The 27645-nt window shown below is 45.6% G+C and overlaps 1 protein-coding gene across 1 annotated transcript in view; it reads left to right on the forward strand.

Annotated features, from left to right (window-relative positions):
- The window catches only part of LOC123758527 (uncharacterized), a 489534-nt gene that overhangs the window by 454466 nt on the left and 7423 nt on the right, over positions 1 to 27645 (forward strand). The window contains exons 12-15 of the mRNA XM_069322956.1: positions 3062 to 3222; positions 6471 to 6609; positions 16930 to 17298; positions 18040 to 18155. Coding sequence (XP_069179057.1) covers positions 3062 to 3222; positions 6471 to 6609; positions 16930 to 17298; positions 18040 to 18155 — 785 coding nt within the window. The remainder of the gene's footprint in view (positions 1 to 3061; positions 3223 to 6470; positions 6610 to 16929; positions 17299 to 18039; positions 18156 to 27645) is intronic.

Genomic DNA, 27645 nt, shown 5'->3' on the forward strand with positions numbered 1-27645 from the left:
AACATCCTTCCTCTCGCCTCTGTCATGCTATGACTTTTACCCCTTCTGTGGTTCCTGTTTCTCTTCACCACCTCCCTCTTTCTGTCCGGTTATCTTGCTTACAGGATTCTCTTTCAGTTCGTATTTCTAATACTTCTCCTCGTGTTGTTCCTTTTTAACCTCCATGGAGAGTCCTCCTTCCGCAGTTTTGTACATTCTTAACCCGCATCACTAAAGCTTTTATCCCTCCAACGGTCTTGAAACGCCTTTTCCTTGAGCACTTTTCTTCACACTAAATCTGCAGACGGTGTAGGCTACGTTGTTGTTTTTCCTGACAGCACTTATATGTGTCGCTTACCCCTGGAGACTAGCATCTTCACAGCGGAACTTTATGCTATTCTGTATGTTCTTCGTCTCCTGCTTTCTCATTGTCAATCTTTCTTTGTAGTTGTCGTAAACTCTCGTAGTGCCCTCATGGCTAGGGTCCTTTAATACGGTTCATCCGGTGGTTGTCGAGATAGAGCATTGGCTGTTTCTTATTCACGATAAATTTAAGTCGGATGAGTTTTCTTGGGTTCCCAGCCATATTGGTGTCTCTTTAAATGAGCGTGCGGACGCTGCTGCTAGAGAAGCTGTCCGCTTTTGTCCCATCTCTCATAAAGGTATTCCTTATTCTGACTTTTATCAAATTATTCATTCCTCCATCGTTGCCCGTTGGCAGGCTTGATTGTCTTCTGTTACTGGTAACAAACTGCGTACTCTTAAGAGTTGTGCGTCTTCATAGCCGTCCTCCTACCACCGCAACCGGCGATAAGATACGGCTCTGGCGGGGTTGCATATTGGCCATACTCGCTTAACTCATGGTCACTTAAAGGAGCGCCGCCCTGCTCCTAATTGTCCAAATTGCATTGTCCCTCTTACAGTCGTGCATATCCTTGTTGAATGTCCTGACTTCCAGGACGGGCGTGTGTCTTGTTTTCCGACCGTCCCCCGCGGCCGCTTGTCACTCGATAGAATTCTTGGTGAACCGGATATTTTGATATCGTTCGCCTTAGGCGTTTCTAATCTCGTAATGGCATCCTTGGTGATATTTAGCGCCCTCTGATTATTCCGCACATTTGATGGTGCTACATAGCCTTCCCAGTTTGGTGCCTTTTTTTGATAATTACATATTTACTTACTTTTCATGGGCTTAATCGTGAACAACATTTAAAAGGTCAGGTTAAAGCTGTTGAGGTAATGACATTGGCCTCGATCGTTGCCGGCCAGGTTACCCGGCGTTGGTAGTACGCTCCTGGTTACGTCGAAACCACTTCAGATATAACTCTGGTCAAGCGACGAGAATGACCCGCTTGGATAGTTAGATAGAACCATTCCAAATTTGACGTTGGGCGTGTCGCAGTGTGTGTGTCAGTGTCACAAAATTCTCCGTAACTTGTAAATAAAGTTGGCAAGAGATCTGGGACCATCGAACGAGCGTGTGTGACCATTTTTTAAGAGGAAAATGGCTTTATAAATTGGCATCCACACTAACGTGGAAATAAACATTCCATTCACCTGGGCTCAGGGGGACTCGAACCCTGGACCTCACTCGTGTGAGGGCCAAGCACTATAGCCTGAGCTATGAGCAGTCTTATTAAGGAAAGATTCCAGAAACAATTACTGCTGCCAAACTGGAATTTACAGAGAAAATATTGCTTTGTTTTATATAAGTAAATCTGATCATGTCGTACGTGCGTGTATGTGTGTGTGTGTGTGTGAATGTGTGTGAGTGTGTGTGTGTGTGTGTGTGTGTGTGTGAATGTGTGTGTGTGTGTGTGTGTATTATTTTGGACTTGCTTAATAGGTACTGGCCGAGAGGAACACATATATATATATATTTGGTTTGAAAGTTGAGGAAATATCAAGAGGTCAAGATCAAGGCTGAAGAAAATATCAAAATTTCGTGCAACTTATTAAAGTTCATACAATGAAAATAAGTATTCATTTTACAATAAAAAATGTGTGTTTTATAAACGTAATTTATAAATGAAAAAACATCATTTTTATAAACACCTGCATTCAACATTACCAGAACCTTGGGTCAGTGAGCACAGGACACACACACACATATGCTCACTAAATGCCTACCTTATTGTCCACAAACACACGATAAACACATGCCGGGGTTCACCCTGTGACTTAAACACCTGTGACACACAACACTGTATGCGACACAAACGTGTTAGGGGTAAAGTTCATTGCTCAACATGTGTGTCATCACCCAACAGGTGTTAGGTGATGACACAGGAACACCTGTACTGGCCCCTGGAGCACATTGTCCCTAGCAATGTCATCTTCCACCATAACCCCCTCTACATAGAGCAGGTTGTAGAGTATTGAGGTTGTTGTAGAGCAGTATACGTGTATAGTGCTCTACAACACGTCAGAACTTCCATGTCTCAAGTTCTGGTAGACCAAGTTCTATCGCCTACACATATGTAATACCAAGCTCTATGGTCTACACATATTTATGACCAAGCTCTATGAACATTGTACTACATATTACGTTAACTGTCCCTCGTTCGAATCTTCCATGAAATCAAGTATGTGATGTTGATCATATGGTGTCTGATCATTCATAATCATATGATCATTCTGTTCTTGTTTTTTGGCATCTTGACACTCTTGAATATTCTATTCAGCCACTTGGACTGGTCGGTACAACGACAGCCTTGTTTCTTGCAGGGTCATCGCTCGATACCCGATTGTCCGAAGTGATTGGAGTACACCTGTTCCTTGATCCCGTTCACATACTGCACCTGCTTGCCCCAGATATCCCTTCCAAGCTTAGTACTCATAATTGCTGTGCATCTTGTTATCATGATGCATAATTATGCACAGCACAGAATAATTGCTGTGCCGTGCTGTGTTATCATCCTCATAATTGCTGTGCCGTGCTGTGTTATCATCCTCATAATTGCTGTGCATTGCATATTCAACTGAATGAAAGTGTTGTAGAGCTAACCTGGTTGAGCGGTTTATTAATTGAATCATTATCTATGCTGGTTATAATTCTCCGTATTGCGTATTGCTGGTGTAGGTCGTCCAGATCCAGTGCACAACTGCTCGGCGTATAATCTGACCGTGTCGGTGGTTAATGTGCGGTGTGTGGCTGGCTTTGACGGCGGCTTGCCCCAGACCTTCGTACTGGAGCTCTACGAGCCTCGCTCCAACCGCTTGCTGGCCAATGTTACCAATAAGGTGGGTATTGTGTTGATTTGTAGTGGTGTGTATGTGTGTGTGTGTGTGTGTGTGTGTGTGTGTGTGTGTGTGTGTGTGTGTGTGTGTGTGTGTGTGTGTGTGTGTGTGTGTGTGTTCACCTAGTTGTGTTTTGCGGGGGTTGAGCTTTGCTCTTTCGGCCCGCCTCTCTCTGTCAATCAACTGTTTACTAACTACTTTTTTTTCCACACCACACACACACGCCCCAGGAAGCAGCCCGCGACAGCTGACTAACTCCCAGGTACCTATTTACTGCTAGGTAACAGGAGCATTCAGGGTGAAAGAAACTTTGCCCATTTGTTTCTGCCTCGTGCGGGAATCGAACCCGCGCCACAGAATTACGAGTCCTGCGCGCTATTCACCAGGATTACGAGGCCCCCCTGATGCACACCCTTAGGTGTGTGTGGTTGTGTGTGGTTGTGTGTGTGGTTGTGTGTGTGGTTGTGTGTGTGTGTGTGTATGGGGGTGTGTGTGTGGGGGTGTGTGTATGGGGGTGTGTGTATGGGTGTGTGTGTATGGGGGTGTGTGTATGGGGGTGTGTGTGGGGTACTTTCAACTATCTGGTAGGTCTCCTGTTTCTACTGACCTATTATATACCTTCAAGAGAAGCAAGTATAGCACGTCTGCTCCCTCTTTATACATGGTGGGATTTTGTCTGGCCAAACAGGGCTTGTCACGTTCAGTTAACCTCTTCAATGGTAATCTCTAATTCCTCCTCCAGTGTTGGTTTACTGCCGCCTCTCTGTTCAGGCCCTTGTCCCTACTCTGTTGTGAAGCCTTGCTGGGATCTATTGTCGGCTCTCTCTCTCTCTCTCTCTCTCTCTCTCTCTCTCTCTCTCTCTCTCTCTCTCACACACACACACACACACACACCGCCATAGTGGACAAGGGCAAGAAGGGCAAGAGCAATTAGGCAATTAGGTAATTACACACACACACACACACACACACACACACACACACACACACACACACACACACACACACACACACACACACAAATTATCAGAATTCTGATAAAGAAAGAGATCTAGGGGTGTTTCTAGATAGAAAACTATCACCTGAGGACCACATAAAGGATATTGTGCGAGGAGCCTAAGCCACGCTTTCTAACTTCAGAATTGCTTTTAAATACATGGATGGCGATCTACTAAAGAAATTGTTCACGACTTTTGTTAGGCCAAAGCTAGAATATGCAGCAGTTGTGTGCTTAAGAAGCACATCAACAAACTGGAAAAGGTGCAAAAACACGCTACTAAGTGGTTCCCAGAACTGAAGGGCAAGAGCTACGAGAGGTTAGAGGCATTATATATGCCAAAACTAGAAGACAGAAGAAAAAAAGAGGTGATATGATCACTACATACAAAATAGTAACAGGAATTGATAAAATCGATAGGGAAGACTTCCTGAGACCTGGAACTTTAAGAACAAGAGGTCATAGATTTAAACTAGCTAAACACAGATGCCGAAGAAATATAAGAAAATTCACTTTCGCAAACAGAGTGGTAGACGGTTGGAACAAGTTAGGGGAGAAGGTGGTGGAGGCTTCGACCGTCAGTAGTTTCAAAGTGTTATATGACAAAGAGTGCTGGGAAGACGGGACCACGAGCGTAGCTCTCATCCAGTAACTACACTTAGGTAATTACACTTAGGTAATTACACATACACACACAGAATTACAGGCTAGTGTCCCTAACTTGCATACCATGCAAGTTATTGGAGAAAATTATGCGATAAAAGCTAGTGGAACATCTGGAGCGAAGGAACTTTGGGTCACAACTGGGGAAGGAAGTCCTTCAGGAAACGGACAGAGAGAAAGATCTAGGAGTTGATATCACACCAAACCTGTCTCTTGAAGCCCGCATCAAAAGAATAACATCTGCGGCATATGCGAGGCTGGCTAACATCAGAACTGCCTTCAGGAACCTGTGTAAAGAATCATTCAGAATCTTGTACACCACATATGTAAGACCAATCCTGGAGTATGTGGCCCCAGCATGGGGCCCGTACCTTGCCAAGCACAAGGCGAAGCTTAAAAAAGTTCAGAAGTATGCCACCAGACTAGTCCCAGAACTAAGAGGCATGAGTTACGAAGAAAGGCTGTGGGAAATGCACCTCACGACACTGGAAGACAGAAGAGTAAGGGGGACATGATCATTACCTTCAAAAATCAAAAGAGGAATTGACAGCGTAGATAAAGATAAACTGTTTAACACGGGTGGTACGCGAACAAGGGGTCACAGGTGGAAACTGAGTACCCAAATGAGCCACAGGGACGTTAGTAAGAACTTTTTCAGTGTCTGAGTAGTTAACAGATGGAATACATTAGACAGTGATGTGGTGGAGGCTGACTCCATACACAGTTTTAATGCAGATATGATAGAGCCCAGTAGGCTCAGGAATCTGTATTCAAGTTGATTGACAGTTGAGAGGCGGGACCAAAGAGTTAGAGCTCAACCCCCTGAAGCACAACTAGGTGAGTACACACACACACGTTTCTCGTTCTTCCTGAATCTGTCCTCCCCTTTCCTATATTTTATTGCCGGTTCCTTCACCGGTGTTCTTCCTGATGTGGCTGTGAAGCAGTTTGTTCTTTGTCTTTTTTCTTCTGTCATTTTCATAGTGTCTCTCCGCTTCTCTTCTCATACCGAGGTATTCATTCCTGGCCCTCGAGTATTCGCCTATATTTCTTTCTCTTTCTCTCTTTCTCTCTTTCTCTCTCTCTCTCTGGTGTTTTGTTAGTCATTTTGGTTCTCCACGCCCTTATACTTCTTGCTTTACCTCCTTAACATCTCTCATTATCTCATGGGGTATATCCTTGCCTTTCCTTTATATATTCCTCTGCTTTTGGAGCGGTGCAAACTTGACTGTACCTTTGTGATCCTTGTGGATAGTGTTGTTCATCATGTCTCTTGCTGCCTCTTACCAGTATAATGTTCCCATGGTGTCTTTAATGGGAATTGTCTCAGTCAGGCGCCAGAGGCTGCCCCTAGGTCATGAATGTGTGAATTGGGGGATGTGGGGACGATTGTATACATTGTATACATTATGTTTGTATGTGTGTGTGAACATAGCTCACGTGTACATGTATAAATGATATTTACATCCCAATTCCATGTGTGTGTGTTCCTGATCCCTATGTGCACATGTAGCAGAGCCGTGTGTATATTAACGGAGGGGCGTGTGTGTCCTCTCTACTGACGATGTATGCGTGTGTGTGTGTGTTTCAGGTGCCGACGTTCGCGGTGCCGGGGCTGGCGTCAGGGGTGGCGTTCATGGGCGTGATCTACTCCACCAACGAGAAGGGCAGAGGAGAGATGGTGTCCTTGCAGGTGTACACGGTCAAGGACATGCCTGAGAGGCCCTTAGGTGAGTCCCTGTTAGAGAGGCCCTTAGGCGAGTCCCTATTAGAGAGGCCATTAGGCGAGTCTCTATTAGACCCTTAGGTGAGCCCTTATTAGAGAGGCCCTTAGGCGAGTCCCTGTTAGAGAGGCCCTTAGGTGAGTCCTGGTTAGAGAGGCCCTTAGGTGAGTGCCAATTAGAAAGGCCCTTAGGTGAGTCACTATTAGACCCTTAGGTGAGTCCCTATTGATATTTTTAACAGTCAGGTGCAGTCACAGTGAGAGGTTGTGTTAGCTGGAGCTCCGATTCTAATAACATTATTATTGCAATAATGGAGGGATTGGTGAGGGATTTGGTAAGTATGGTTGGAGCTCTGAGAGCAGAGATGGATTCCCTGCGGGAGGAGGTGCGACGGCTGGGACTTCGGGAGGAGGCGAGGGAGGGGGGCCAGTGTTGACGGGACCTCATTAAGAAGGACTGACGGGACCAGTATTAAGAAGTCCTCGTCTTGGCAAGTTGTGAAAGACAGGGGTCTTAAGAAGACCTTGGCAAAACCGACAACTAATAGCCTACACCTAAGGACTTTTAATGCATTTGACGTATTAGAGGACGAGTGCTGTGTTGAACCTGTTGTTCAACGAGGTGGCAAAGACAAAGTAACGAGGAGCATTAAAGCGCAGGTCCCTCAAACTGCTCGAAAGGAAAAGGGAGAATCGAAGCGAATTTTGGTTGTGGGAGATTCCCAGGTGAGGTATTTAGACAGAACGTTTTGTGCCAGAGATAGGGGGAACAGATTAAGGGTTTGCTACCCGGGAGCTGGAATTGGTGATATTGTTGGAAACATGAATGATATTATGACAGGAAATGGGAACAAACCCATTATTTGTATTAGTGCAGGGGGTAATGATGTTGGACGAGTTAGGAGTGAGGAACTAATACAGAGATTCAGGACAGCCATTGAATTAGTTAGGAGCAAGGGAGGAATCCCGATCATATGTGACATTCTTCCAAGAAAGGGAGTGGGAAATGAATGGATGTCAAGGGCACTTGGTGTCAATTGCTGGCTGGAAAGATATTGCAAATCAAATGCAATATCTTTCATAGACAACTGGGAACACTTCTATGGAAGAAATGAAATGTATGCTCGTGATGGGGTGCATCTATCGAGGGCTGGGGTTGTTGCTGTTGCGAACTCGTTGGAAGAAGTGGTTAGAGGTGTTTGTTTGGGTTTAAACTGTTAGTAGATAGAGGTATGGGAATTGATTTGGAGGAAGGAGGTAATAAAAGTATGTGTTTGTGGGAGAATGGAATTGGCAAAATGATCAGGGAAAGAGAAGGGCCTCAAAATAACAATTCACTTAGGGTATATTACACTAACAGTAGAAGTCTAAGAAATAAAATTAACGAATTAAATGCTCTTGTCTGCACAGAAAAAAATAGATATTATTGCACTTACCGAAACGTGGATGAATGTAGAAAATAGAGAACTATTAGCTGAATATCAAATAAATGGATTTAAACTATTTCACACAGATAGATATATTAGACGAGGAGGGGGAGTAGCCATATATGTTAGGGACCATTTGAAATGTAGTCTCAAAGAGGGAATCAAAACTGAGCCACACTCAGAAACTATTTGGATAGAATTATACGAAAAAGCAAATAATATTATAATAGGAGTTATATATAGGCCACCAAATTTAGACAGAATGGAAGCAAAGCATCTATGGGATGAAATATCTCGGGCATCTAGATCTAACAGTATTTACGTCATGGGTGACTTTAATTTTAGTGGAATAAACTGGTTGAACAAAACAGGGAATAGTGAAGCAGAAGATTTTCTAGAATTAATTGACGATTGCTTTCTTACGCAACACATTAAGGAACCAACACGGGAAAATAATATTTTAGATTTAGTGTTAACTAACAGGGAAACACAAATTAATGACATCGAAATAGGGAGTGAGCTAGGGAACAGTGATCACAAAGAAATCAGATTTAGCATAGAATGGAATAGACCTGTAGGAGAAAATTCTGTTAAAGTGCCAGATTTTCGAAAAGCTGATTTTAATAGCCTAAGAAATTCTTTGGGTCAAATTGATTGGAAAGTCTTGGGTATGGGGTGTGGGCCGGTCTTGGAGCGAGATATGAACCCAGCGATAGGTGACTTAAATGGGGATTTCGATGTGGATTCAATATATAACTTATTTAAGAATATTCTAAACAAAGCAGAGGAACGTAGTATACCATACAAATTGAATAGATCGAATACTAATGACCCAAAGTGGATAACAAAGAATTTGAAGAACCTTATAGGTAAAAAGAGAGCTTGGTACAAAAGGATTAAAAATGGGGAGGTCACTTTAGAACAGGAATTCGTACAACTGGTTAGAAATGTTAAAAAAAGAGATAAGGAAAGCAAAAAGAAACTATGAAGTTCGCATAGCAGGGCAAGCAAAGACAAATCCTAAAGGGTTTTTTCAGTTATATCGTACTAAGACTAGGGAAAGGATAGGTCCATTAAAAACTGAGACAGGTCAAATAACAGATAGTGATGAAGAGATGAGTAGTATTTTTAATAAATATTTTGTATCTGTATATACTAAAGAGGAACTTAACAATATGCCTTCAGCCGAACAAGTCTATGTGGGTGGGGACGAGGACAGGTTGACGAGTTTAGCAGTTACCAGGGAGGATGTTCTTAAACAAATAGTAAAACTCAAACCAAACAAATCCCCAGGGCCGGATGAAGTGTTTGCCAGGGTGCTTAAAGAATGCAAAGAGGAGCTTTGTGACCCACTGTCAACCATATTTAATAAATCAATAGAGTCAGGCAGAGTGCCAGAGTTTTGGAAAGTTGCTAATGTGATACCAGTTTTCAAGAAAGGAGATAGATCACTTGCGTCTAACTATCGACCAATTAGCCTAACGTCTATTGTGGGTAAGTTACTCGAATCTATAATAGCAAATAAAATTCGTCTTCATCTTGAAAAACATAAATTAATAATCGAGTCGCAACATGGTTTTATAAATGGCCGTTCATGTTTAACAAATTTGTTATCTTTTTATTCTAGCGTAGTTGAGGCAGTTGATAGTGGTAAGGATTGTGATGTTGTGTACCTTGACTTTAGCAAAGCTTTTGATACAGTGCCACATGAAAGACTGATTAAAAAGATAGAGGCTCATGGTATTGGGGGTGCTATATTAAACTGGATTAGGGCATGGCTATACCAAAGGAAACAGAGTGTTAGTATAAATGGAGTCAAGTCAGAGTGGGAAAATGTTGTTAGTGGAGTGCCTCAAGGCTCTGTCCTGGGACCTCTGTTGTTTATAATATATATAAATGATTTAGATTCAGGTTTGAGTAGCAACATTTGCAAATTTGCCGATGATACGAAAATCGGTAGGGAAATTATTTCGGAAGAGGACTCGCTATCACTTCAAGTTGATCTAGATAGGGTTTTGAAATGGTCAAAGGATTGGCAGATGCAGTTTAATGCTGATAAATGTAAAGTTCTGAGGTTAGGTAATGATGATAGAGTTACAAGATACGAGCTAGATGGTGTTGAGATTGCGAAGTCGGATTGCGAAAGAGATCTGGGAGTTATGATTAGTAAGAATTTAAAACAAAAGGATCAATGCATAAATGTTCGTAATAAGGCAAATCGGACACTTGCATTTATTAATCGCAGCGTTAGTAACAAGACACCTAGTGTGGTTCTCAAGCTATATCTTGCTCTAGTTAGGCCCCATTTAGATTTTGCAGTTCAGTTTTGGTCGCCATATTATAGAATGGATATAAATTCACTTGAACGTGTCCAGCGTAGGATGACTACGTTAATTCCCCAAATTAGAAATCTTTCATATGAAGAAAGATTAACAAAGCTTAAGTTGCATTCACTGGAAAGGCGAAGAGTTAGGGGTGACATGATAGAGGTTTACAAGTGGATGAATGGACATAAAGGGGATATTAATAGGGTATTAAAAGTATCAACACTAGACAGAACACGAAACATTGGGTATAAATTGGATAAGTTTAGATTTAGGAAAGACTTGGGTAAATACTGGTTCAGTAACAGGGTTGTTGATTTGTGGAACCAATTGCCGCGTAACATTGTGGAGGTCGGGTCCCTCGATTGTTTCAAGCATGGGTTGGACATGTATATGAGTGGGATTGGGTGGTTATAAATAGGAGCTGCCTCGTATGGGCCAATAGGCCTTCTGCAGTTGCCTTTGTTCTTATGTTCTATTACAGAGGCCCTTAAGTGAGTTCCTATTAGACCCTTAGGTGAGTCCCTGTTAGAGAGGCCCTTAGGTGAGTCCCTGTTAGAGAGGCCCTTAGGTGAGTCCCTGTTAGACTCTTAGGTGAGTCCCTATTAGAGACGCCCTTAGGTGAGTCCATATTAGAGAGGCAATTAGGCGAGTCCCTGTTAGAGAGGCCCCTTAAGTTAGTCCCAATTAGGGAGGCCCTTAGGTGAGTCCCTATTAGAGAGGCCCATAGGTGAGTCTATTAGACACACCCTTAGGTGAGTCCCTGTAAGAGAGACCCTTAGGTGAGGCCCTATTAGAGAGGCCCTTAGGTGAGTCCTTGTTAGATTGGCCCCGTGAGTGAGTCCCATTTAGGGAGGCCCTTAGGCGAGTCCTTATTAGAGAGATCCTTAGGTGAGTCCTTGTTAGACCCTTAGGTGAGTCCCTATTAGTGAGGCCCTTATGTAAGTCCATGTTAGAGAGGCCCTTAGGTGAGTCCCTATTAGACCCTTAGGTGAATCCCTATTAGACCCTTAGGCGAGTCCTTGTTAGAGAGGCCCTTAGGTGATTTCCTATTAGACCCTTAGGTGAGTCCCTATTAGAGAGACCCTTAGGTGAGCCCATATTAGAGAGCCCGTTAGGTGAGTCGCAATTAGGGAGGCCCTTAGGCGAGTCCCTATTAAACCCTTAGGTTAGTCCATATTAGAGTGACCCCTTAGGTGACTCCCTGTTAGAGAGGCCCTTAGGTGAATCCCTATTAGACCCTTAGGTGAGTCCCTATTAGAGTGGTCTTTAGTTGAGTCCCTATTAGACCCTTAGGTGAGTCCCTATTACACCTTTAGGCGAGTCCCTGTTAGAAAGGCCCTTAGGTGAGTCCCCTGTTAGAAAGGCCCTTAGGTGAGTCCCTGTTAGAGAGGCCCTTAGGCGAGTCCCTGTTAGACACACCCTTATATGAGTCCATATTCGAGAGACCCTTACGTGAGTCCCTAATAGACCCTTAGGCGAGATCCTATTAGAGTGACCCCTTAGGTGAGTCCCTATTCGAGAGACCCTTTGGTGAGTCCCTATTAGACTCTTTGGTGAGTCCTTATTAGGGAGACCCTTAGGCGAGTCCATTATCATAAGGGGGAGAGGCGGGACCTTGCACACATACACTATTGTGTCGACCACAGGTGTGTTTGGAGGGGGAGGGCAAGCACACCTGACTGGCAACCTCAGGGGCAGGGGTCAGGCATGGATGTTGACCCGAGGGGCAGGGGCCACGTGTGGATATTGACCCTAGGGGCAGGGATCACTCATGGATGTTGACCACAGAGGGCAGGGGGTCACGCATGGATGTTGACCACAGGGAGCAGGGGGTCACGCATGGATGTTGACCACAGAGGGCAGGGGGTCACGCATGGATGTTGACCACAGAGGGCAGGGGGTCACGCATGGATGTTGACCACAGGGGGCAGGGGGTCACGCATGAATGTTGACCGCAGGGGGTCACGCATGGATGTTGACCGCAGGGGGTCACGCATAGATGTTGACCACAGGGGGGAGGGGGTCACGCATGGATGTTGACCACAGGGGGCAGGGGGTCACGCATGAATGTTGACCGCAGGGGGTCACGCATGGATGTTGACCGCAGGGGGTCACGCATGGATGTTGACCACAGGGGGCAGGGGGTCACGCATGGATGTTGACCACAGGGGGTCACGCATGGATGTTGACCACAGGGGGCAGGGGGTCACGCATGAATGTTGACCGCAGGGGGTCACGCATGGATGTTGACCGCAGGGGGTCACGCATGGATGTTGACCACAGGGGGCAGGGGGTCACGCATGAATGTTGACCGCAGGGGGTCACGCATGGATGTTGACCGCAGGGGGTCACGCATGGATGTTGACCACAGGGGGTCACACATGGATGTTGACCCCAGAGGCTGGGGGTCACGCATGGATGTTGACCACAGGGGGCAGGGGGTCATGCATGGATGTTGACCCCAGAGGCTGGGGGTCACACGTATTCGTATGGAACGTTGAGTAAAAATTTCAAAGCAATCAATAAATTTTCGGAGATTACAGCATGTGTTACTCTTACGTCCAACAGATGGCATAGTTTAAAAAAAAAAAAAAAAATCCTGTCACAGGTGAGGCATGTATATAGTAGCGATTAGCGATTTTGAACAAACGAACATTTCCATATTTTTTTATTGACTAGCTGTACCCGGTGACGCGTTGCTGTGGCTCAGCAACGCATGTTGTTATGTTCTTATAAGTTTAAATTTAGGAAAGACTTGGGTAAATACTGGTTCAGTAACAGGGTTGTTGATTTGTGGAACCAATTGCCGCGTAACATTGTGGAGGTGGGGTCCCTCGATTGTTTCAAGCATGGGTTGGACATGTATATGAGTGGGATTGGGTGGTTATAAATAGGAGCTGCCTCGTATGGGCCAATAGGCCTTCTGCAGTTGCCTTTGTTCTTATGTGCGTTGCTGAGCCTCAGCAATCTTTCCCTGTCCCCCAGTCCTCCCCATCACTCCGCCCTACCCCATTCCCTAGTCCACCCAACTATTCCCTACTCCTCCGTCCCCTCGTACTCCCAACCATTCTCCTCTCCCCACCCTCTCGTCCTCCCCACCATTCCCCCTTCCCCGTCCCCTTATTTTCCCCACCATCCCCCCAGTCCACTGTACCCTTGTCCTCCCCACCATCCTCCTACTCCTCTCCCAACCCTCGTCCTTCCTACCATTGCCCCCTCCCCGGTCCCCTCTTCCTCCCCCACTCCTCTGATTTCTTGTCCTCCCCACCATTATTTATTCCACCTCCTCGTCCCCATTATTCCCAACTCCCCAATCCCTTCGTCCTCCCCCATATTTCTACTCTGTCCCTTCGGTGTCCCCCCACCATTCCCTACTCCCTAGACCGATGCATTCCCATATGATCTTGTATTCCCTTCAGAAAATTTGGAACAACAAATAAACTGATGTTCCCATCACTGAAAAATAGTAACAGTAAAAAATAAATGAAAAACAATGAAATAATTACAAAATAAACTATACTCATGAATGAATGGTATGGTCAACAACACAGCTCAATTCTAAGGCAATGTCACAAAATAATGAAATCAAAATGAAAATAAATCGAAATCAATGAAATTTCAATTTATCAATGCAATCAGAAACATTGAAATGGAATCATGGCTTTTAGTATAGCATGTGTTGGTCTTGCAAGCTACAGATGGCGCTGTTTTAAATAAATGCTTGTTTTTACCTGTCACAGGTGTTTTATCTATATAGTAGGTATATAAAAGCATGCGAGTATTTGAATGGAACGTTGTGTCAACATTTCAAAGCAATCGGTGAAGAACTTTTGGAGATTACAGCGTGTGTTGCTCTTACGTCCAACAGATGGTGTTGTTTTAAAAAAAAAGCATGTTTTCTCCGGTCACAGGTAAGGCATGTATGTAGTAGGTATATAGAAACACGCACTTATTCGAATGCAACGTCGTGTCAAAATTTCAAAGCAATCGGTAAAGAGGTATTGATGATTTCTCTCACATGAAAAACACAGTTTAAAAAAAAATGTTTTTTTTTCCGTCACAGACGTGTCATCAACATAATATGTATCTAAAAACCTGCTCGGATGCAAATGGAACATTCTATGAAAATTTCAAAGCAATCGGTGAAGAACTTTCGGAGATTAACGATTTTGAACAAACTAACTTTTCCATTTTTATTTATATTATAATTATTATATATATATATATATATATATATATATATATATATATATATATATATATATATATATATATATATATATATATATAATATAGATGTTTTCTGGCATGTCAAGAGGAGTACAGGCCAGATCACGATACACTCTGTCCGCTATTATCCCGATTGTTTGAAGAGTGTGTATCGTGATCCGGCTTGTACTCCTCTTGACATACCAGAAAACATTTTAAGGAAACTACTCCCAGCTTGTATTAAAGAGGCACCCTTCTTGAGCCCGGTTGGGCACATGTATAAGCAAGTAGATGGGGTCGCCATGGGTTCTCCCCTAGGTGTCCTGTTTGCGAAGGTCTACGTGGGTACCATCGAACAAAAAGTCTTAGTCGACATGAACTTGAAACTGGCCATATACTGCAGGTATGTTGAAATTTTTACACAGGTACCTGATGTCAGAAATCTGCAGGAGCTGAAGGAGGCATTTGAGCGGAATTCTGTGTTGCGTTTCACTTACGAGATGCACAAGGATGGGAAGCTGCCCTTTCTAGATGTAACAGTCATGGAAAGGAGCGGAGGTTTCCACACTGCAGTCTACACTAAGGAAACAAACATAGGAATGTGCCTCAATGCCAACATTGACTGCCCAGACAGGTACAAGAGGAGTGTCGTTAACGCTTATGTCGACCGTGCTCTCAGCCACAGCTCAGGATGGAAGCAAGTCGATGAAGAACTCTGTAGGGTAAGGTAGGTCCTAGTCAACAACGGCTTCTCCAATGGTTTCGTTGAAGACATCATAAGAAGGAAGGTGAAACACCATGCAACCTCTGAAGAGACAACTAACACAACACCTGTACCCCCTATTAGACTATTAATAGGAACTTCTTTTCCACAGCTCATAAAACGGAGGAAAGGGTCCTGAAAGATATTGTTAATAGAAACGTTATTCCTACAGAAAAAAATCAGAAGATACAGTTGATCTACTATAAAACCAAGAAAACGGCCAACCTACTCATGAGAAACTTTCCAGACACAAAGCAGAACGCTTTAAAAGAGACCAATGTCTTCTATGCCTTCAAATGCCCACTTGGGGACTGTAAGCCTCAAAGAATTCAGTATATAGGCAAGATAACAACATCTCTTTTCCAGGCGATTAACGATGCATAAACAACAGGGCTCCATTAAGGAACATATAATCTCTTCCCACAACCAGACCATCACCAGAGAAGTCTTAACAAAAAACACGGAAATCATCGATAGATACAGCGATAGCAGGCGGCTTGATATCTGCGAGGCACTACACATTAAGAAGTCGACACCAGCAATCAACAGCCAATTAATGCACAACTATATTCTACCCACTTCAAGACTCGGCACAAATATAGAAGCATCAAGAAATATGAGCCAATAGGCCCTTTGCAGTTACTTCCATTCTTCCCTTTAACTTACAAAATATTATACCCATTGTTTCGTGTTCTGCCTTGTGTTGAAAGTTTGTTTCCACCTCATCCAAAACTGTTGTTACATATCACCTCACCGAAATCTTGTCTTGTCTTCAAAGAAGACAAGACAAGAACATATCGATGCCAACACAGAAGACAATGTCCAACATAACAGGCCAATTACACTGGATTCATCTTTGTGTTTAGATAGGAGATGCCTCGTATGGGCCAATAAGCCTTCTGCAGCCCCTATGTTTATCCCTTATGTATCCCCCCATGTTTTTCACCTTCATTGTATTATCACCTGACCTAATGCGGGTATAAAATCAACTAGTATTGTAAGATTGTTCACTTGAGAATGAACCATGGAGGTTCGAAACGTCGTGCAAATTATACAAATAAGTGTAATACACTCTATAGTAAATCACTTCTTTTCTTCACCTTAAAAGTACGAAAATGAGTTTTGGAGAACTCCTATTCCAATTAAGCCCTGATGCTAAGAAAATAGAGGGATAGAAGCCCTAAACCAGAAAATAATAAATACAGAATATGCGGTCATATTCAATGAAACATGTTTGAAAGAAAACCTGCTGCCAGTATACACCAATATATATATATATATATATATTATATATTATCTCTACCATATTATATATATATATATATATATATATATATATATACTCACACCTGCCTCATCACCAAAACCATTTGAGATGTCGGTTATAGAGGAGTTTCAATCGGAAAACTGTGTTATGGGAGACCGTGTGTGTGCTGTATTTTTATTCACCTGCAGGTTTAATAAACAAACACATTCAACACACATTTTTTTATCAACAAAGTTTTGACTTTGTCGATACCTTTTTCTTGAATTTATTTATATATATAACACACACACACCTGTTTGTCGCCTGTGCGTAACGTTTTTTTCTCCCCAACTAGCGGCTGTAAAACCCCCGCCCTCCCGCGGCAAATCATCGCTACCTCTCAACCTCAACTCCATCATCGCCCTGGTGGTGGGCGGCGTGGGCGGCCTCTTGGTGGTGGGCATGATCGTGTGCGCTGTGGTGCGCCTGCGTCTGGAGAGAGGGGCGGTGGTGGGTGGAGTTGGTGGGCGGCCAGGGGTGGGGGGTTGTGGGCGTGGGGGGGAAGGGGATATGAAGTCGAGCATGGAAGAGGTAGGGGTGGCGCAGGGGGCGTCCCCCCTCCTAATGCCGCCCCCTGCCACCACCCTCAAGGACCTCCCCCCACCACCCTCCTCCTCCCCTACCGACCCGGATGAGATGAACCCGGATGTCATCCCCCACTCAGGTGAGTCCTTGACTTTCTCTACCACTCAGGTGAGTCCTTGACTTTCTCTACCACTCAGGTGAGTCTCCGACGTCAGTATAGCCACTTAGTTGAGTCTGATGATGACATTTGATACTCATGGCCATGTCATTGATGTTATTTTTCCCACTCGGTTGAGTCGAGGAAGCCATGTGAAGCATTACTCACCACTTATGTGAGTAACTTTACATTAGGCGAGTATCAGACGTCATCGGGTACTCACATTAGCCTCTGAAGCGCTCTCTCACGCTCTGGTGAGTCGTTTCGTGAGTCAGATACTCACTGAGCTTGAAGAAATGCCACTCGGTATGAGATTGTGACGTCATAAGACGTTTAGGTGAACCGCGTCTTCAATCTCCACCTCATCAGGTGACTGGTGCTGACATTCTCTGACGTCATCACAAACCCGCGAGAGTTACTGACGTCATTATTGTTATACGCGAGTTTATGACGTCACAATACTCCAACACAAACCTGTGACGACACTTAACCATAAAATAGCATTGCAAATTAATGCAAAGATTGGGTTTGCATTACCTTAGATTTTGTCCCAAATTATATCAACTGAATGCAATTCAATCTTTTTTTATTATGCACCCCATTAGACTGAATGCAATGACAATAACTAGCAGCACGCAAGAGCCACCAGTGTGCCTCTAGAGTGCCGCTAGAGTGCCGCTAGAGTGTAAGGACTGTAATCACTCTCTCACTCTCCCGCAACAGACGCAGACTCCTGGCACATTGAAGGTGTCAACACCATCAGCTCGTCAACCCTGGCTACGGGGTACGCCACCTTGCCCAGGACTGCCCACCTGCACAGTCACCCTGCCACCTTCCAGGTGAGTCACGGACAGACAGGTAGACACAGGTAGACTGTCTCTATCCGAGCAAAATAGAATGGGCCTCCTAACTATATAAATGTGTATTTGGTTGTAAATAAATATGGCATTAGCTGCAAGTCCGGCCCGAGGTACACCGCGGCTTGCGCACCCCAGCTACACCGCGGCTTGCGCACCCCAGCTACACCGCGGCTTGGACACCCCAGCTACACCGCGGCTTGCGCACCCCAGCTACACCGCGGCTTGGACACCCCAGCTACACCGCGGCTTGGGCACCCCAGCTACACCGCGGCTTGCGCACCCTAGCTACACCGCGGCTTGGGCACCCCAGCTACACCGCGGCTTGGGCACCCCAGCTACACCGCGGCTTGGGCACCCCAGCTACACCGCGGCTTGCGCACCCCAGCTACACCGCGGCTTGGGCACCCCAGCTACACCGCGGCTTGCGCACCCCAGCTACACCGCGGCTTGCGCACCCTAGCTACACCGCGGCTTGGACACCCCAGCTACACCGCGGCTTGGGCACCCCAGCTACACCGCGGCTTGGGCACCCCAGCTACACCGCGGCTTGGGCACCCCAGCTACACCGCGGCTTGCGCACCCCAGGTACACCGCGGCTTGCGCACCCCAGCTACACCGCGGCTTGGGCACCCCAGCTACACCGCGGCTTGGGCACCCCAGCTACACCGCGGCTTGGGCACCCCAGCTACACCGCGGCTTGGGCATCCCAGCTACACCGCGGCTTGGGCACCCAGGTATACCGCGGCTTGTGCACCCAGGTATACCGCGGCTTGGGCACCCAGGTATACTGCGGCTTGCGCACCCCAGCTACACCGCGGCTTGCGCACCCCAGCTACACCGCGGCTTGCGCACCCCAGCTACACCGCGGCTTGCGCACCCCAGCTACACCGCGGCTTGCGCACCCCAGCTACACCGCGGCTTGCGCACCCCAGCTACACCGCGGCTTGGGCACCCCAGCTACACCGCGGCTTGCGCACCCCAGCTACACCGCGGCTTGGGCACCCCAGCTACACCGCGGCTTGGGCACCCAGGTATACCGCGGCTTGGGCACCCAGGTATACCGCGGCTTGGGCACCCCAGCTACACCGCGGCTTGCGCACCCCAGCTACACCGCGGCTTGGGCACCCCAGCTACACCGCGGCTTGGGCACCCCAGCTACACCGCGGCTTGGGCACCCCAGCTACACCGCGGCTTGGGCACCCCAGCTACACCGCGGCTTGGGCACCCAGGTATACCGCGGCTTGGGCACCCAGGTATACCGCGGCTTGGGCACCCAGGTATACCGCGGCTTGGGCACCCAGGTATACCGCGGCTTGGGCACCCAGGTATACCGCGGCTTGGGCACCCAGGTATACCGCGGCTTGGGCACCCAGGTATACCGCGGCTTGGGCACCCAGGTATACCGCGGCTTGCGCACCCCAGCTACACCGCGGCTTGCGCACCCCAGCTACACCGCGGCTTGGGCACCCCAGCTACACCGCGGCTTGGGCACCCCAGCTACACCGCGGCTTGGGCACCCCAGCTACACCGCGGCTTGGGCACCAAAGGTATACCGCGGCTTGGGCACCAAAGGTATACCGCGGCTTGTGCACCCAGGTATACCGCGGCTTGGGCACCCAGGTATACCGCGGCTTGGGCACCCAGGTATACCGCGGCTTGGGCACCCAGGTATACCGCGGCTTGGGCACCCAGGTATACCGCGGCTTGGGCACCCAGGTATACCGCGGCTTGTGCACCCAGGTATACTGCGGCTTGGGCACCCAGGTATACCGCGGCTTGGGCACCCAGGTATACCGCGGCTTGGGCACCCAGGTATACCGCGGCTTGTGCACCCAGGTATACCGCGGCTTGGGCTCCCAGGTATACCGCGGCTTGTGCACCCAGGTATACCGCGGCTTGGGCACCCAGGTATACCGCGGCTTGGGCACCCAGGTATACCGCGGCTTGTGCACCCAGGTATACCGCGGCTTGGGCACCCCAGCTACACCGTGGCTTGGGCACCCAGGTATACTCTAACAGCGATACTCTACCATAAGACTAAAGTCAACTACATATATGTATGTATACTTTTGACAAATTTTGTATGTCCCAAACATTAAATTATTTCAGAACTCAATTGAGCCAAGAGTGAAATATATGACGTATTTCGCATAGTGTTTTTATTGGCCATAATAATATATTTTCAGAGACACACACAGATGTTTCAATGTTTCTAGATAATACATTATCTGAGATGGGGGGGGAGGGGGTACCAAGGGGATAGGATCCAGGGGGGTCATATGATTAAAACACAAACACACACACACACACACACAAATCGGTTTTGTTTAACCCCTAAACTGCGCAGCTATATAAAAGTGCTGCAAGATGTACACAAAACCAAAACTAGTTTTCGGACCTAATATACGAGGGGTCCAATTTAGGGTCGAATACAGACTTTGTAGAAAGTGAAGCCGTCGCTGAATCGTCCAAAGTGAATACACTGAGACATTCAGAGATGGAGATAGAAACAGACAGAGATCAGAGGCTGTCAAAGGCTCACACCCGCAGCCGCATCAGGCAACACCTGATGGGTCCCAGCCCAAAAGGAAAACAGTGAAATGAAGATGAGAAACCCATGGTTTAAACAGAGATTTAGGCTAGCTAAGCAACAAAGTAAAAGGGCATGGAGAAACTATAGGAATAAAAGGACACTGGAGAGCAGAGAAAGATACCAGAATGCCAGGAATGAATATGTCAGGATGAGAAGACAGACAGAAAGACAATACGAAAATGACATCGCAAGCAAGGCAAAGACTCAGCCTAAATTGCTGTATAGCCACATCAGGAGAAAAACAACAGTAAAGGAACAGGTTATGAAATTAAGGATAGGGGCAGAAGGATTCACTACAAACGACAAGGAAGTGTGTGAGGAACTGAATAAGAAATTCCAAGAGGTTTTCACCTTAGAGCAAGGAGAAATCCCAGAGATAAGCGAGGGAATAGCTAACCAGGAACCACTGGAAGAGTTTGAGATTACCAGCGGGGAAGTAAGGAAGTGTTTACTAGAGATGGATGTGACAAAGGCTATAGGCCCAGATGGAATCTTCCCTTGGATACTAAAGGAAGGAGCAGAAGAACTGTGCCTCCCACTCTCCATAGTGTATAACAAATCACTGGCAACAGGGGAACTGCCAGAAATTTGGAAAGCTGCTTTCCCTCATCCCAACCGTGTGCCGGTTGGGATGAGGGAAAGCAGCTAACGTAGTCCCGATATACAAGAAAGGGGATAGACAGGAGGCACTGAATTACAAGCCAGTGTCCCTAACCTGCATACCGTGCAAGCTGATGGAGAAGATTGTGCGAAGAAAGCTAGTGGAGCACCTGGAGCGAAAGAACTTTGTAACACAGCATCAACATGGATTTAGGGATGGCAGGTCCTGCCTCACAGGGTTACTTGAATTCTACGACCAGGCAACAAAAATAAGGCAAGAAAGAGAAGGGTGGGCAGACTGCATATTTTTGAATTGTCAGAAAGCCTTTGATACAGTGCCACACAAGAGGCTAGTGAAAAAGCTGGAGATGCAGGCTGGAGTGAAAGGGAAGGTACTCCGCTGGATACAGAAGTACCTAAGCAACAGGAGACAACGAGTCAGTGTGAGAGGTGAGGTCTCAGATTGGCGAGACGTTACGAGTGGAGTCCCGCAGGGGTCAGTCCTTGGACCTATACTGTTTCTGATATATGTAAATGATCTTCCAGAGGGTATAGCATCGTTTCTCTCAATGTTTTCCAATGATCCAAAAATTATGAGGAGGATTGAAACTGAAGACGATAGTAGGAGGCTACAAGATGACCTAGACAGACTGAGTGAATGGTCCAACAAATGGCTGCTGAAGTTCAACCCGAGTAAATGCAAAGTAATGAAACCTGGCAGTGGAAATAGGAGACCAGACACAGGATACAGAATAGGAGGTGAAGTACTTAATGAAACGAACAGAGAGAAAGATCTAGGAGTTGATATCACACCAAACCTGTCTCCTGGAGCCCACATAAAAAGAATAACGTCTGTGGCATATGCGAGCTCTGGCTAACATCAGAACAGCGTTCAGGAACCTGTGTAAGGAATCATTCAGAATCTTGTACACCACATATGTAAGACCAATCCTGGAGTATGCGGCCCCAGCATGGAGCCCGTACCTTGTCAAGCACAAGACGAAGCTGGAAAAAGTCCAAAGGTATGCCAATAGACTAGTCCCAGAACTAAGAGGCATGAGTTACGAGGAAAGGCTGCGAGAAATGCACCTTACGACACTGGAAGACAGAAGAGTAAGGGGAGACATGATCACAACCTACAAAATCCTCAGAGGAATCGACCGGGTAAACAAGGATAAACTATTCATCACTGGTGGGAGGCGAACAAGGGGACACAGGTGGAAACTGAGTACCCACATGAGCCACAGAGTCGTTAGAAGGAACTTTTTCAGTGTCAGAGTAGTTAACGGATGGAATGCATTAGGCAGTGATGTGGTGGAGGCTGACTCCATACACAGTTTTAAATTTAGATATGATAGAGCCCAGTAGGCTCAGGAATCTGTACACCAGTTGATTGACAGTTGAGAGGCGGGACCAAAGAGCCAAAGCTCAACCCCCGCAAGCACAAATAGGCGAGTACACCACCACCACTGGTCATACTGAAAAGCCACTGAAACTAGCATTAATATCATATTCCCTAGAGGAATAATACGAGATCCTACTTAATGCAAGCGATGCACATACCTGGCTCAGCCAATGACCTGGTAATCCATTCATACCTGAGACACCGACGGATTTGCAACACAAGAGCCCCTCCATCTCTGTGGGCCATGAGGACCAGAATAATCCAGAGAGCAAGGCTGGAAGTACAACAACAGTGGACTTGATAGGAACTTAACGTGCGGATGTAAGTACAAGCGTCAGACTTGCAAAGAGGATTACGTGTCAGCCGGCATTAAGAGACAACGATTTTTGGACCCATAATATATTCCAAGCTCTAGTGTCCATGAACTGATCTGAATCTATTTAACTGGACAGCCCATCCTTCTGAAATGATATAACTTGCAGAACCTCTTTGGTCGAATACACACAAAATTTGGTCGAACGTACACAAAAATTTGGTCGATATACAAAACTTGGTCGAATGTACACAAAATTAAATTGTTAGTCATTAATGTCCACGTTTAGCAATAATAAATTTGTTTAGGGCACAATGAAAACATTCTTAGGCCTAGAAATAGCAACTATATGTATTAAGCCTAACATAGCATATATTAGGCCTAGGCTTGCTTAGATTTGTTAGAATAGGTTAGGTTTCTTTATTTTTCCATTTTCATAGACTGCCATCCTGGCACAGCCGTTTATACAAAACGGTAACCTTTTTGAGTAAAACAATGCAATTTTTTTTTTTTTTTGTATATATATATATATGTATATATATGTCGTACCTAGTAGCCAGAACTCACTTTTTGGCCTACTATTCAAGGCCCGATTTGCCTAATAAGCCAAGTTTTCCTGAATTAATATATTTTTTCTAATTTTTTTCTTATGAAATGATAAAGCTACCCATTTCATTATGTATGAGGTCAATTTTTTTTTATTGGAGTTAAAATTAACGTAGATATATGACTGAACCTAACCAACCCTACCTAACCTAACCTAACCTATCTTTATGGGTTAGGTTTGGTTAGGTAGCCGAAAAAGTTAGGTTAGGTAGGTTAGGTAGTCGAAAAACAATTAATTCATGAAAACTTGGCTTACTAGGCAAATTTGGCCTTGCATAGTAGGCTGAGAAGTGAGTTCTGGCTACTAGGTACGACATATATATATATATATATATATATATATATATATATATATATATATATATATATATATATATATATATATATATATATATATATATATATATTATATATATATTGTTGGGGTTTCACCTCTCTATTCTTCTCTCCCCTACTCTGGGGTGAGCAATAGTTATGCTCTAGGTCACTCACCGTAGCCCTGCGGGTCTTCACTCGATCCTCACGGCGCCACTGCACGCCAGGAGAGTCTCCCAGTCAATCTCAACGGCCTCTTATTGAGAAGGAGTGGGAACACGACTCGTTCACTAGACTGTCATGTGCCCTCCCCAACAATCGGGCTCTACGGTAAACCACAAGGTCGCCAACTGGTGTTTTAGGTGGCCAGTAACACCATCAGTGGACTGGTGGAATTAGTGATAGCCTTGGCAAGGTCACACTCAAAAGATCAGGAATCCAGGCAGGTACTTACTGTTATCACTCTATGCTTTCAGTATAATATAGCCACAAGATCAATGGAGGAGATGATAAAAAACACAAAGGTAATTTTGTATTTTACTTAAAATGTATGAAAGATGTCACAAGGCCAAACAATAACAAATAAATCAACTGATCCTGATGCGGCCGGTAATTCCCACGGTTAGTATGCGATCACTAAGTGGCAACACCTGCCCTCCTTGTCAAATGTCAAGAACAGCTGATCGCCTGGCCTCCGCGCGCGAAAGCTTTTGCTTGTTTCCTAGATTCACGCGCGCTGTTTCTTTAAATTCTCCAATATTACTATAAACTGGCACACTCGATATTGGCACAATAGCACATATCACTTAGTTACACTATACTCAGGCTCAAACAGTCGTTTCTACAATCAATGCTATAATGATTCACTGTAATGGATTTCACTGCCCTTCATTCAACAATATATTATAAAGTATTAACACTGGAGTTTTCAGTACTTTCTCTCGTGGGCGATAACGCAATAATTCACTGTATTCACAAATGACTAATCACTGCATGAACATAGCATATATAATGTAGATACATCAAATATCAATACATGGAAAATAAATGGTTTCTGGGCACACAGCCTAACTTCCAAATACTGGCATAATATTATATATAATTTACCACTATATGTTCATATCAAAATCTATAGAAAGATATACACAACACAGTAAATTTATCACTTGTTCCTGGTGCCTGTACACACCAATAATCAACATGAATATTACAAGTACTCTTGATAGTACTGTCTAGCACACTGGTGCTTTACCGTGACATGGGTGAGACTTGCTCACGACATATGAAATCCTCAGGCTAGATAATATAGCCGAATAATATAGCTAACTAAAGGGGAATGGGGAGGGAACTAGAACCACCTACTTCACCCTATCCTCCGATGAGAGTCGAGATGTAGCTCCTGGTCCTCGTGTCGGGAACGCCCCCACACACACGTCGTCGTGTCCTACCAGAGCCTCTCGTCGTCCCACCGTTTAGCACGTCGTCTCTGTGCCCTCTTCTCTGCAGGTCCGTCCTCCTTCTTGACTTCTTGAAGGGTTGGAGTCGGTCTCCTGGCCGTCGTCTTCTCCCAGCAACGGCTGTCGCCTACGTCTCAGCTACAGTCGTCCGGATTCCCCAAATTTTTTTTTTTTTTTTTTTTTTTTTTTTTTTTTTTGAGATATATACAAGAGTTGTTACATTCTTGTACAGCCACTAGTACGCGTAGCGTTTCGGGCAAGTCCTTAATCCTATGGTCCCTGGAATACGATCCCCTGCAGCGAAGAATCGTTTTTTCATCCAAGTACACATTTTACTGTTGCGTTAAACAGAGGCTACAGTTAAGGAATTGCGCCCAGTAAATCCTCCCCAGCCAGGATACGAACCCATGACATAGCGCTCGCGGAACGCCAGGCGAGTGTCTTACCACTACACCACGGAGACTGCAAATAGTCCTCTCCTTCCTCAGCTACCCAGTGGCTCTGTCAGCCACTACGCTGTCACGAACTGGTGAACTGCCACAGACGTCACATACGTCACTGCACGGCTTCACTGCTTCTTGCACAGTACCTGACTGGAGCACTTGTTGCTCAAATTACCGTCAATTCCCTCTTCTGGTTCAACACATGAACTAGGGAAGACTTCTCAGAGTACTGGCGGACTTCAGGTGACGCGTAAATCCACGGGAGCGGGAAACAACTGTCCAACTGACAGGACCAACCGTCGCACGTCCGACCTCTATGACGTGTCGTGTCTGACTGATGGCGCCAGAGTGGCGCGCGGCCTGGACCCCCCCTTCCTTCGTGACGTCACTTTCGCCACGGGAGGTTTTCATTGGCTCCCGGTGCCACATTGCTGTCGGCGACCAATCCGGTACCACTGACGTCACACGGTTTTGGCGGGAAATCAGGGAGGCAAGCGCCATCTTGGCTCCCTAAAGGGCCTATGCCACAGGCCAAAATATTACTATTTCACAAATTTCTCGGCTCTCCGAGAACACTTCACTCTCCCATATATCAAATTGTAGCCTGCAACGTAGAGAACGCTTGGGAAAAGTGGACATGACTTACTGCAGGCGTGGGAGAAATATAAGGGGGGGAACACCGTCACAATATATATATATATATATATATATACACACACACACACACACACCACACACACACACACACACACACACACACACACACACACAATACCTGCACCCAGCTACGCGTTGCTGAGCCACAGCAACCTACCCCTGTCACTCAGTCCTCCCCACTATTCGCCCTTCCCCCGTCCCCTATTTGACCCAACCATTCCCCCCTCCACCGTCCCCTCGTCCTCCCCATGATCATCCACTTTACTGTCCCCTCGTCCTCCCCACCATCTACCACTCCGCCATCCCCTCGCCCTCCCTACCATTTCCCCCTACCCTGTGTCCCCACTTCCTCCCCACCATCCACCTGTTCCCTTGTCCTCCCCACTATTCTCCATTTCCCGTTCCATCGTCCCCACCATCCCCAACTCCCCCATTCACCTTGTCCTCCGCAGCATTACCTCCCACCCGAGTCCTCTCATTTACCCCCACCATCCCCCATTCCCTTCCCCTCGTCCTCCCCACTCCCCCATCCGATGCATTCCCAAATGATCTGATCTGATCTTATTATCAGTAAATTGTGAACATCAAATGATCTGATGTTCCCATCACTGCAAAATAAGAACAGTTAAAAAAAAAAATGAAAACCAATGAAAAAATATAAAATATACTATACACACGAAATGAACGGTATGGTAAACAACACAGCTCAATTTCGGAAACATTAAAATGGAATTGTAACATTTAGTTTTGCGAATGTTGCTCTTACATGCAACAGATGGCGCTGGTTTTTTTTAGAAGAAGCGTGCTTTTACCGATATAGATGTCACAGATGTGGCATCTATATAGTAGGTTTATAAAAACACGCGTATCTTGAAATGGAACATTGTATCAAAATTTCAAGACAGTCGGTGGAGAACTTTCGGATATTACGGCGTGTGTTGCTCTTACGTCCAACAAATGGCGATGTTTAAAAAAAAAAAAAAAGTTTTTTTCCTGTCACAGGTGAGGCATGTATGTAGTAAGTAAATAAAAACACTCGCCTTTTCGAACGCAACGTTCTGTCAAAATTTCAAAGCAATC

This window comes from Procambarus clarkii, chromosome 11, assembly GCF_040958095.1.
Source record: "Procambarus clarkii isolate CNS0578487 chromosome 11, FALCON_Pclarkii_2.0, whole genome shotgun sequence".
Classification (NCBI taxonomy): Eukaryota; Metazoa; Arthropoda; class Malacostraca; order Decapoda; family Cambaridae; genus Procambarus; species Procambarus clarkii.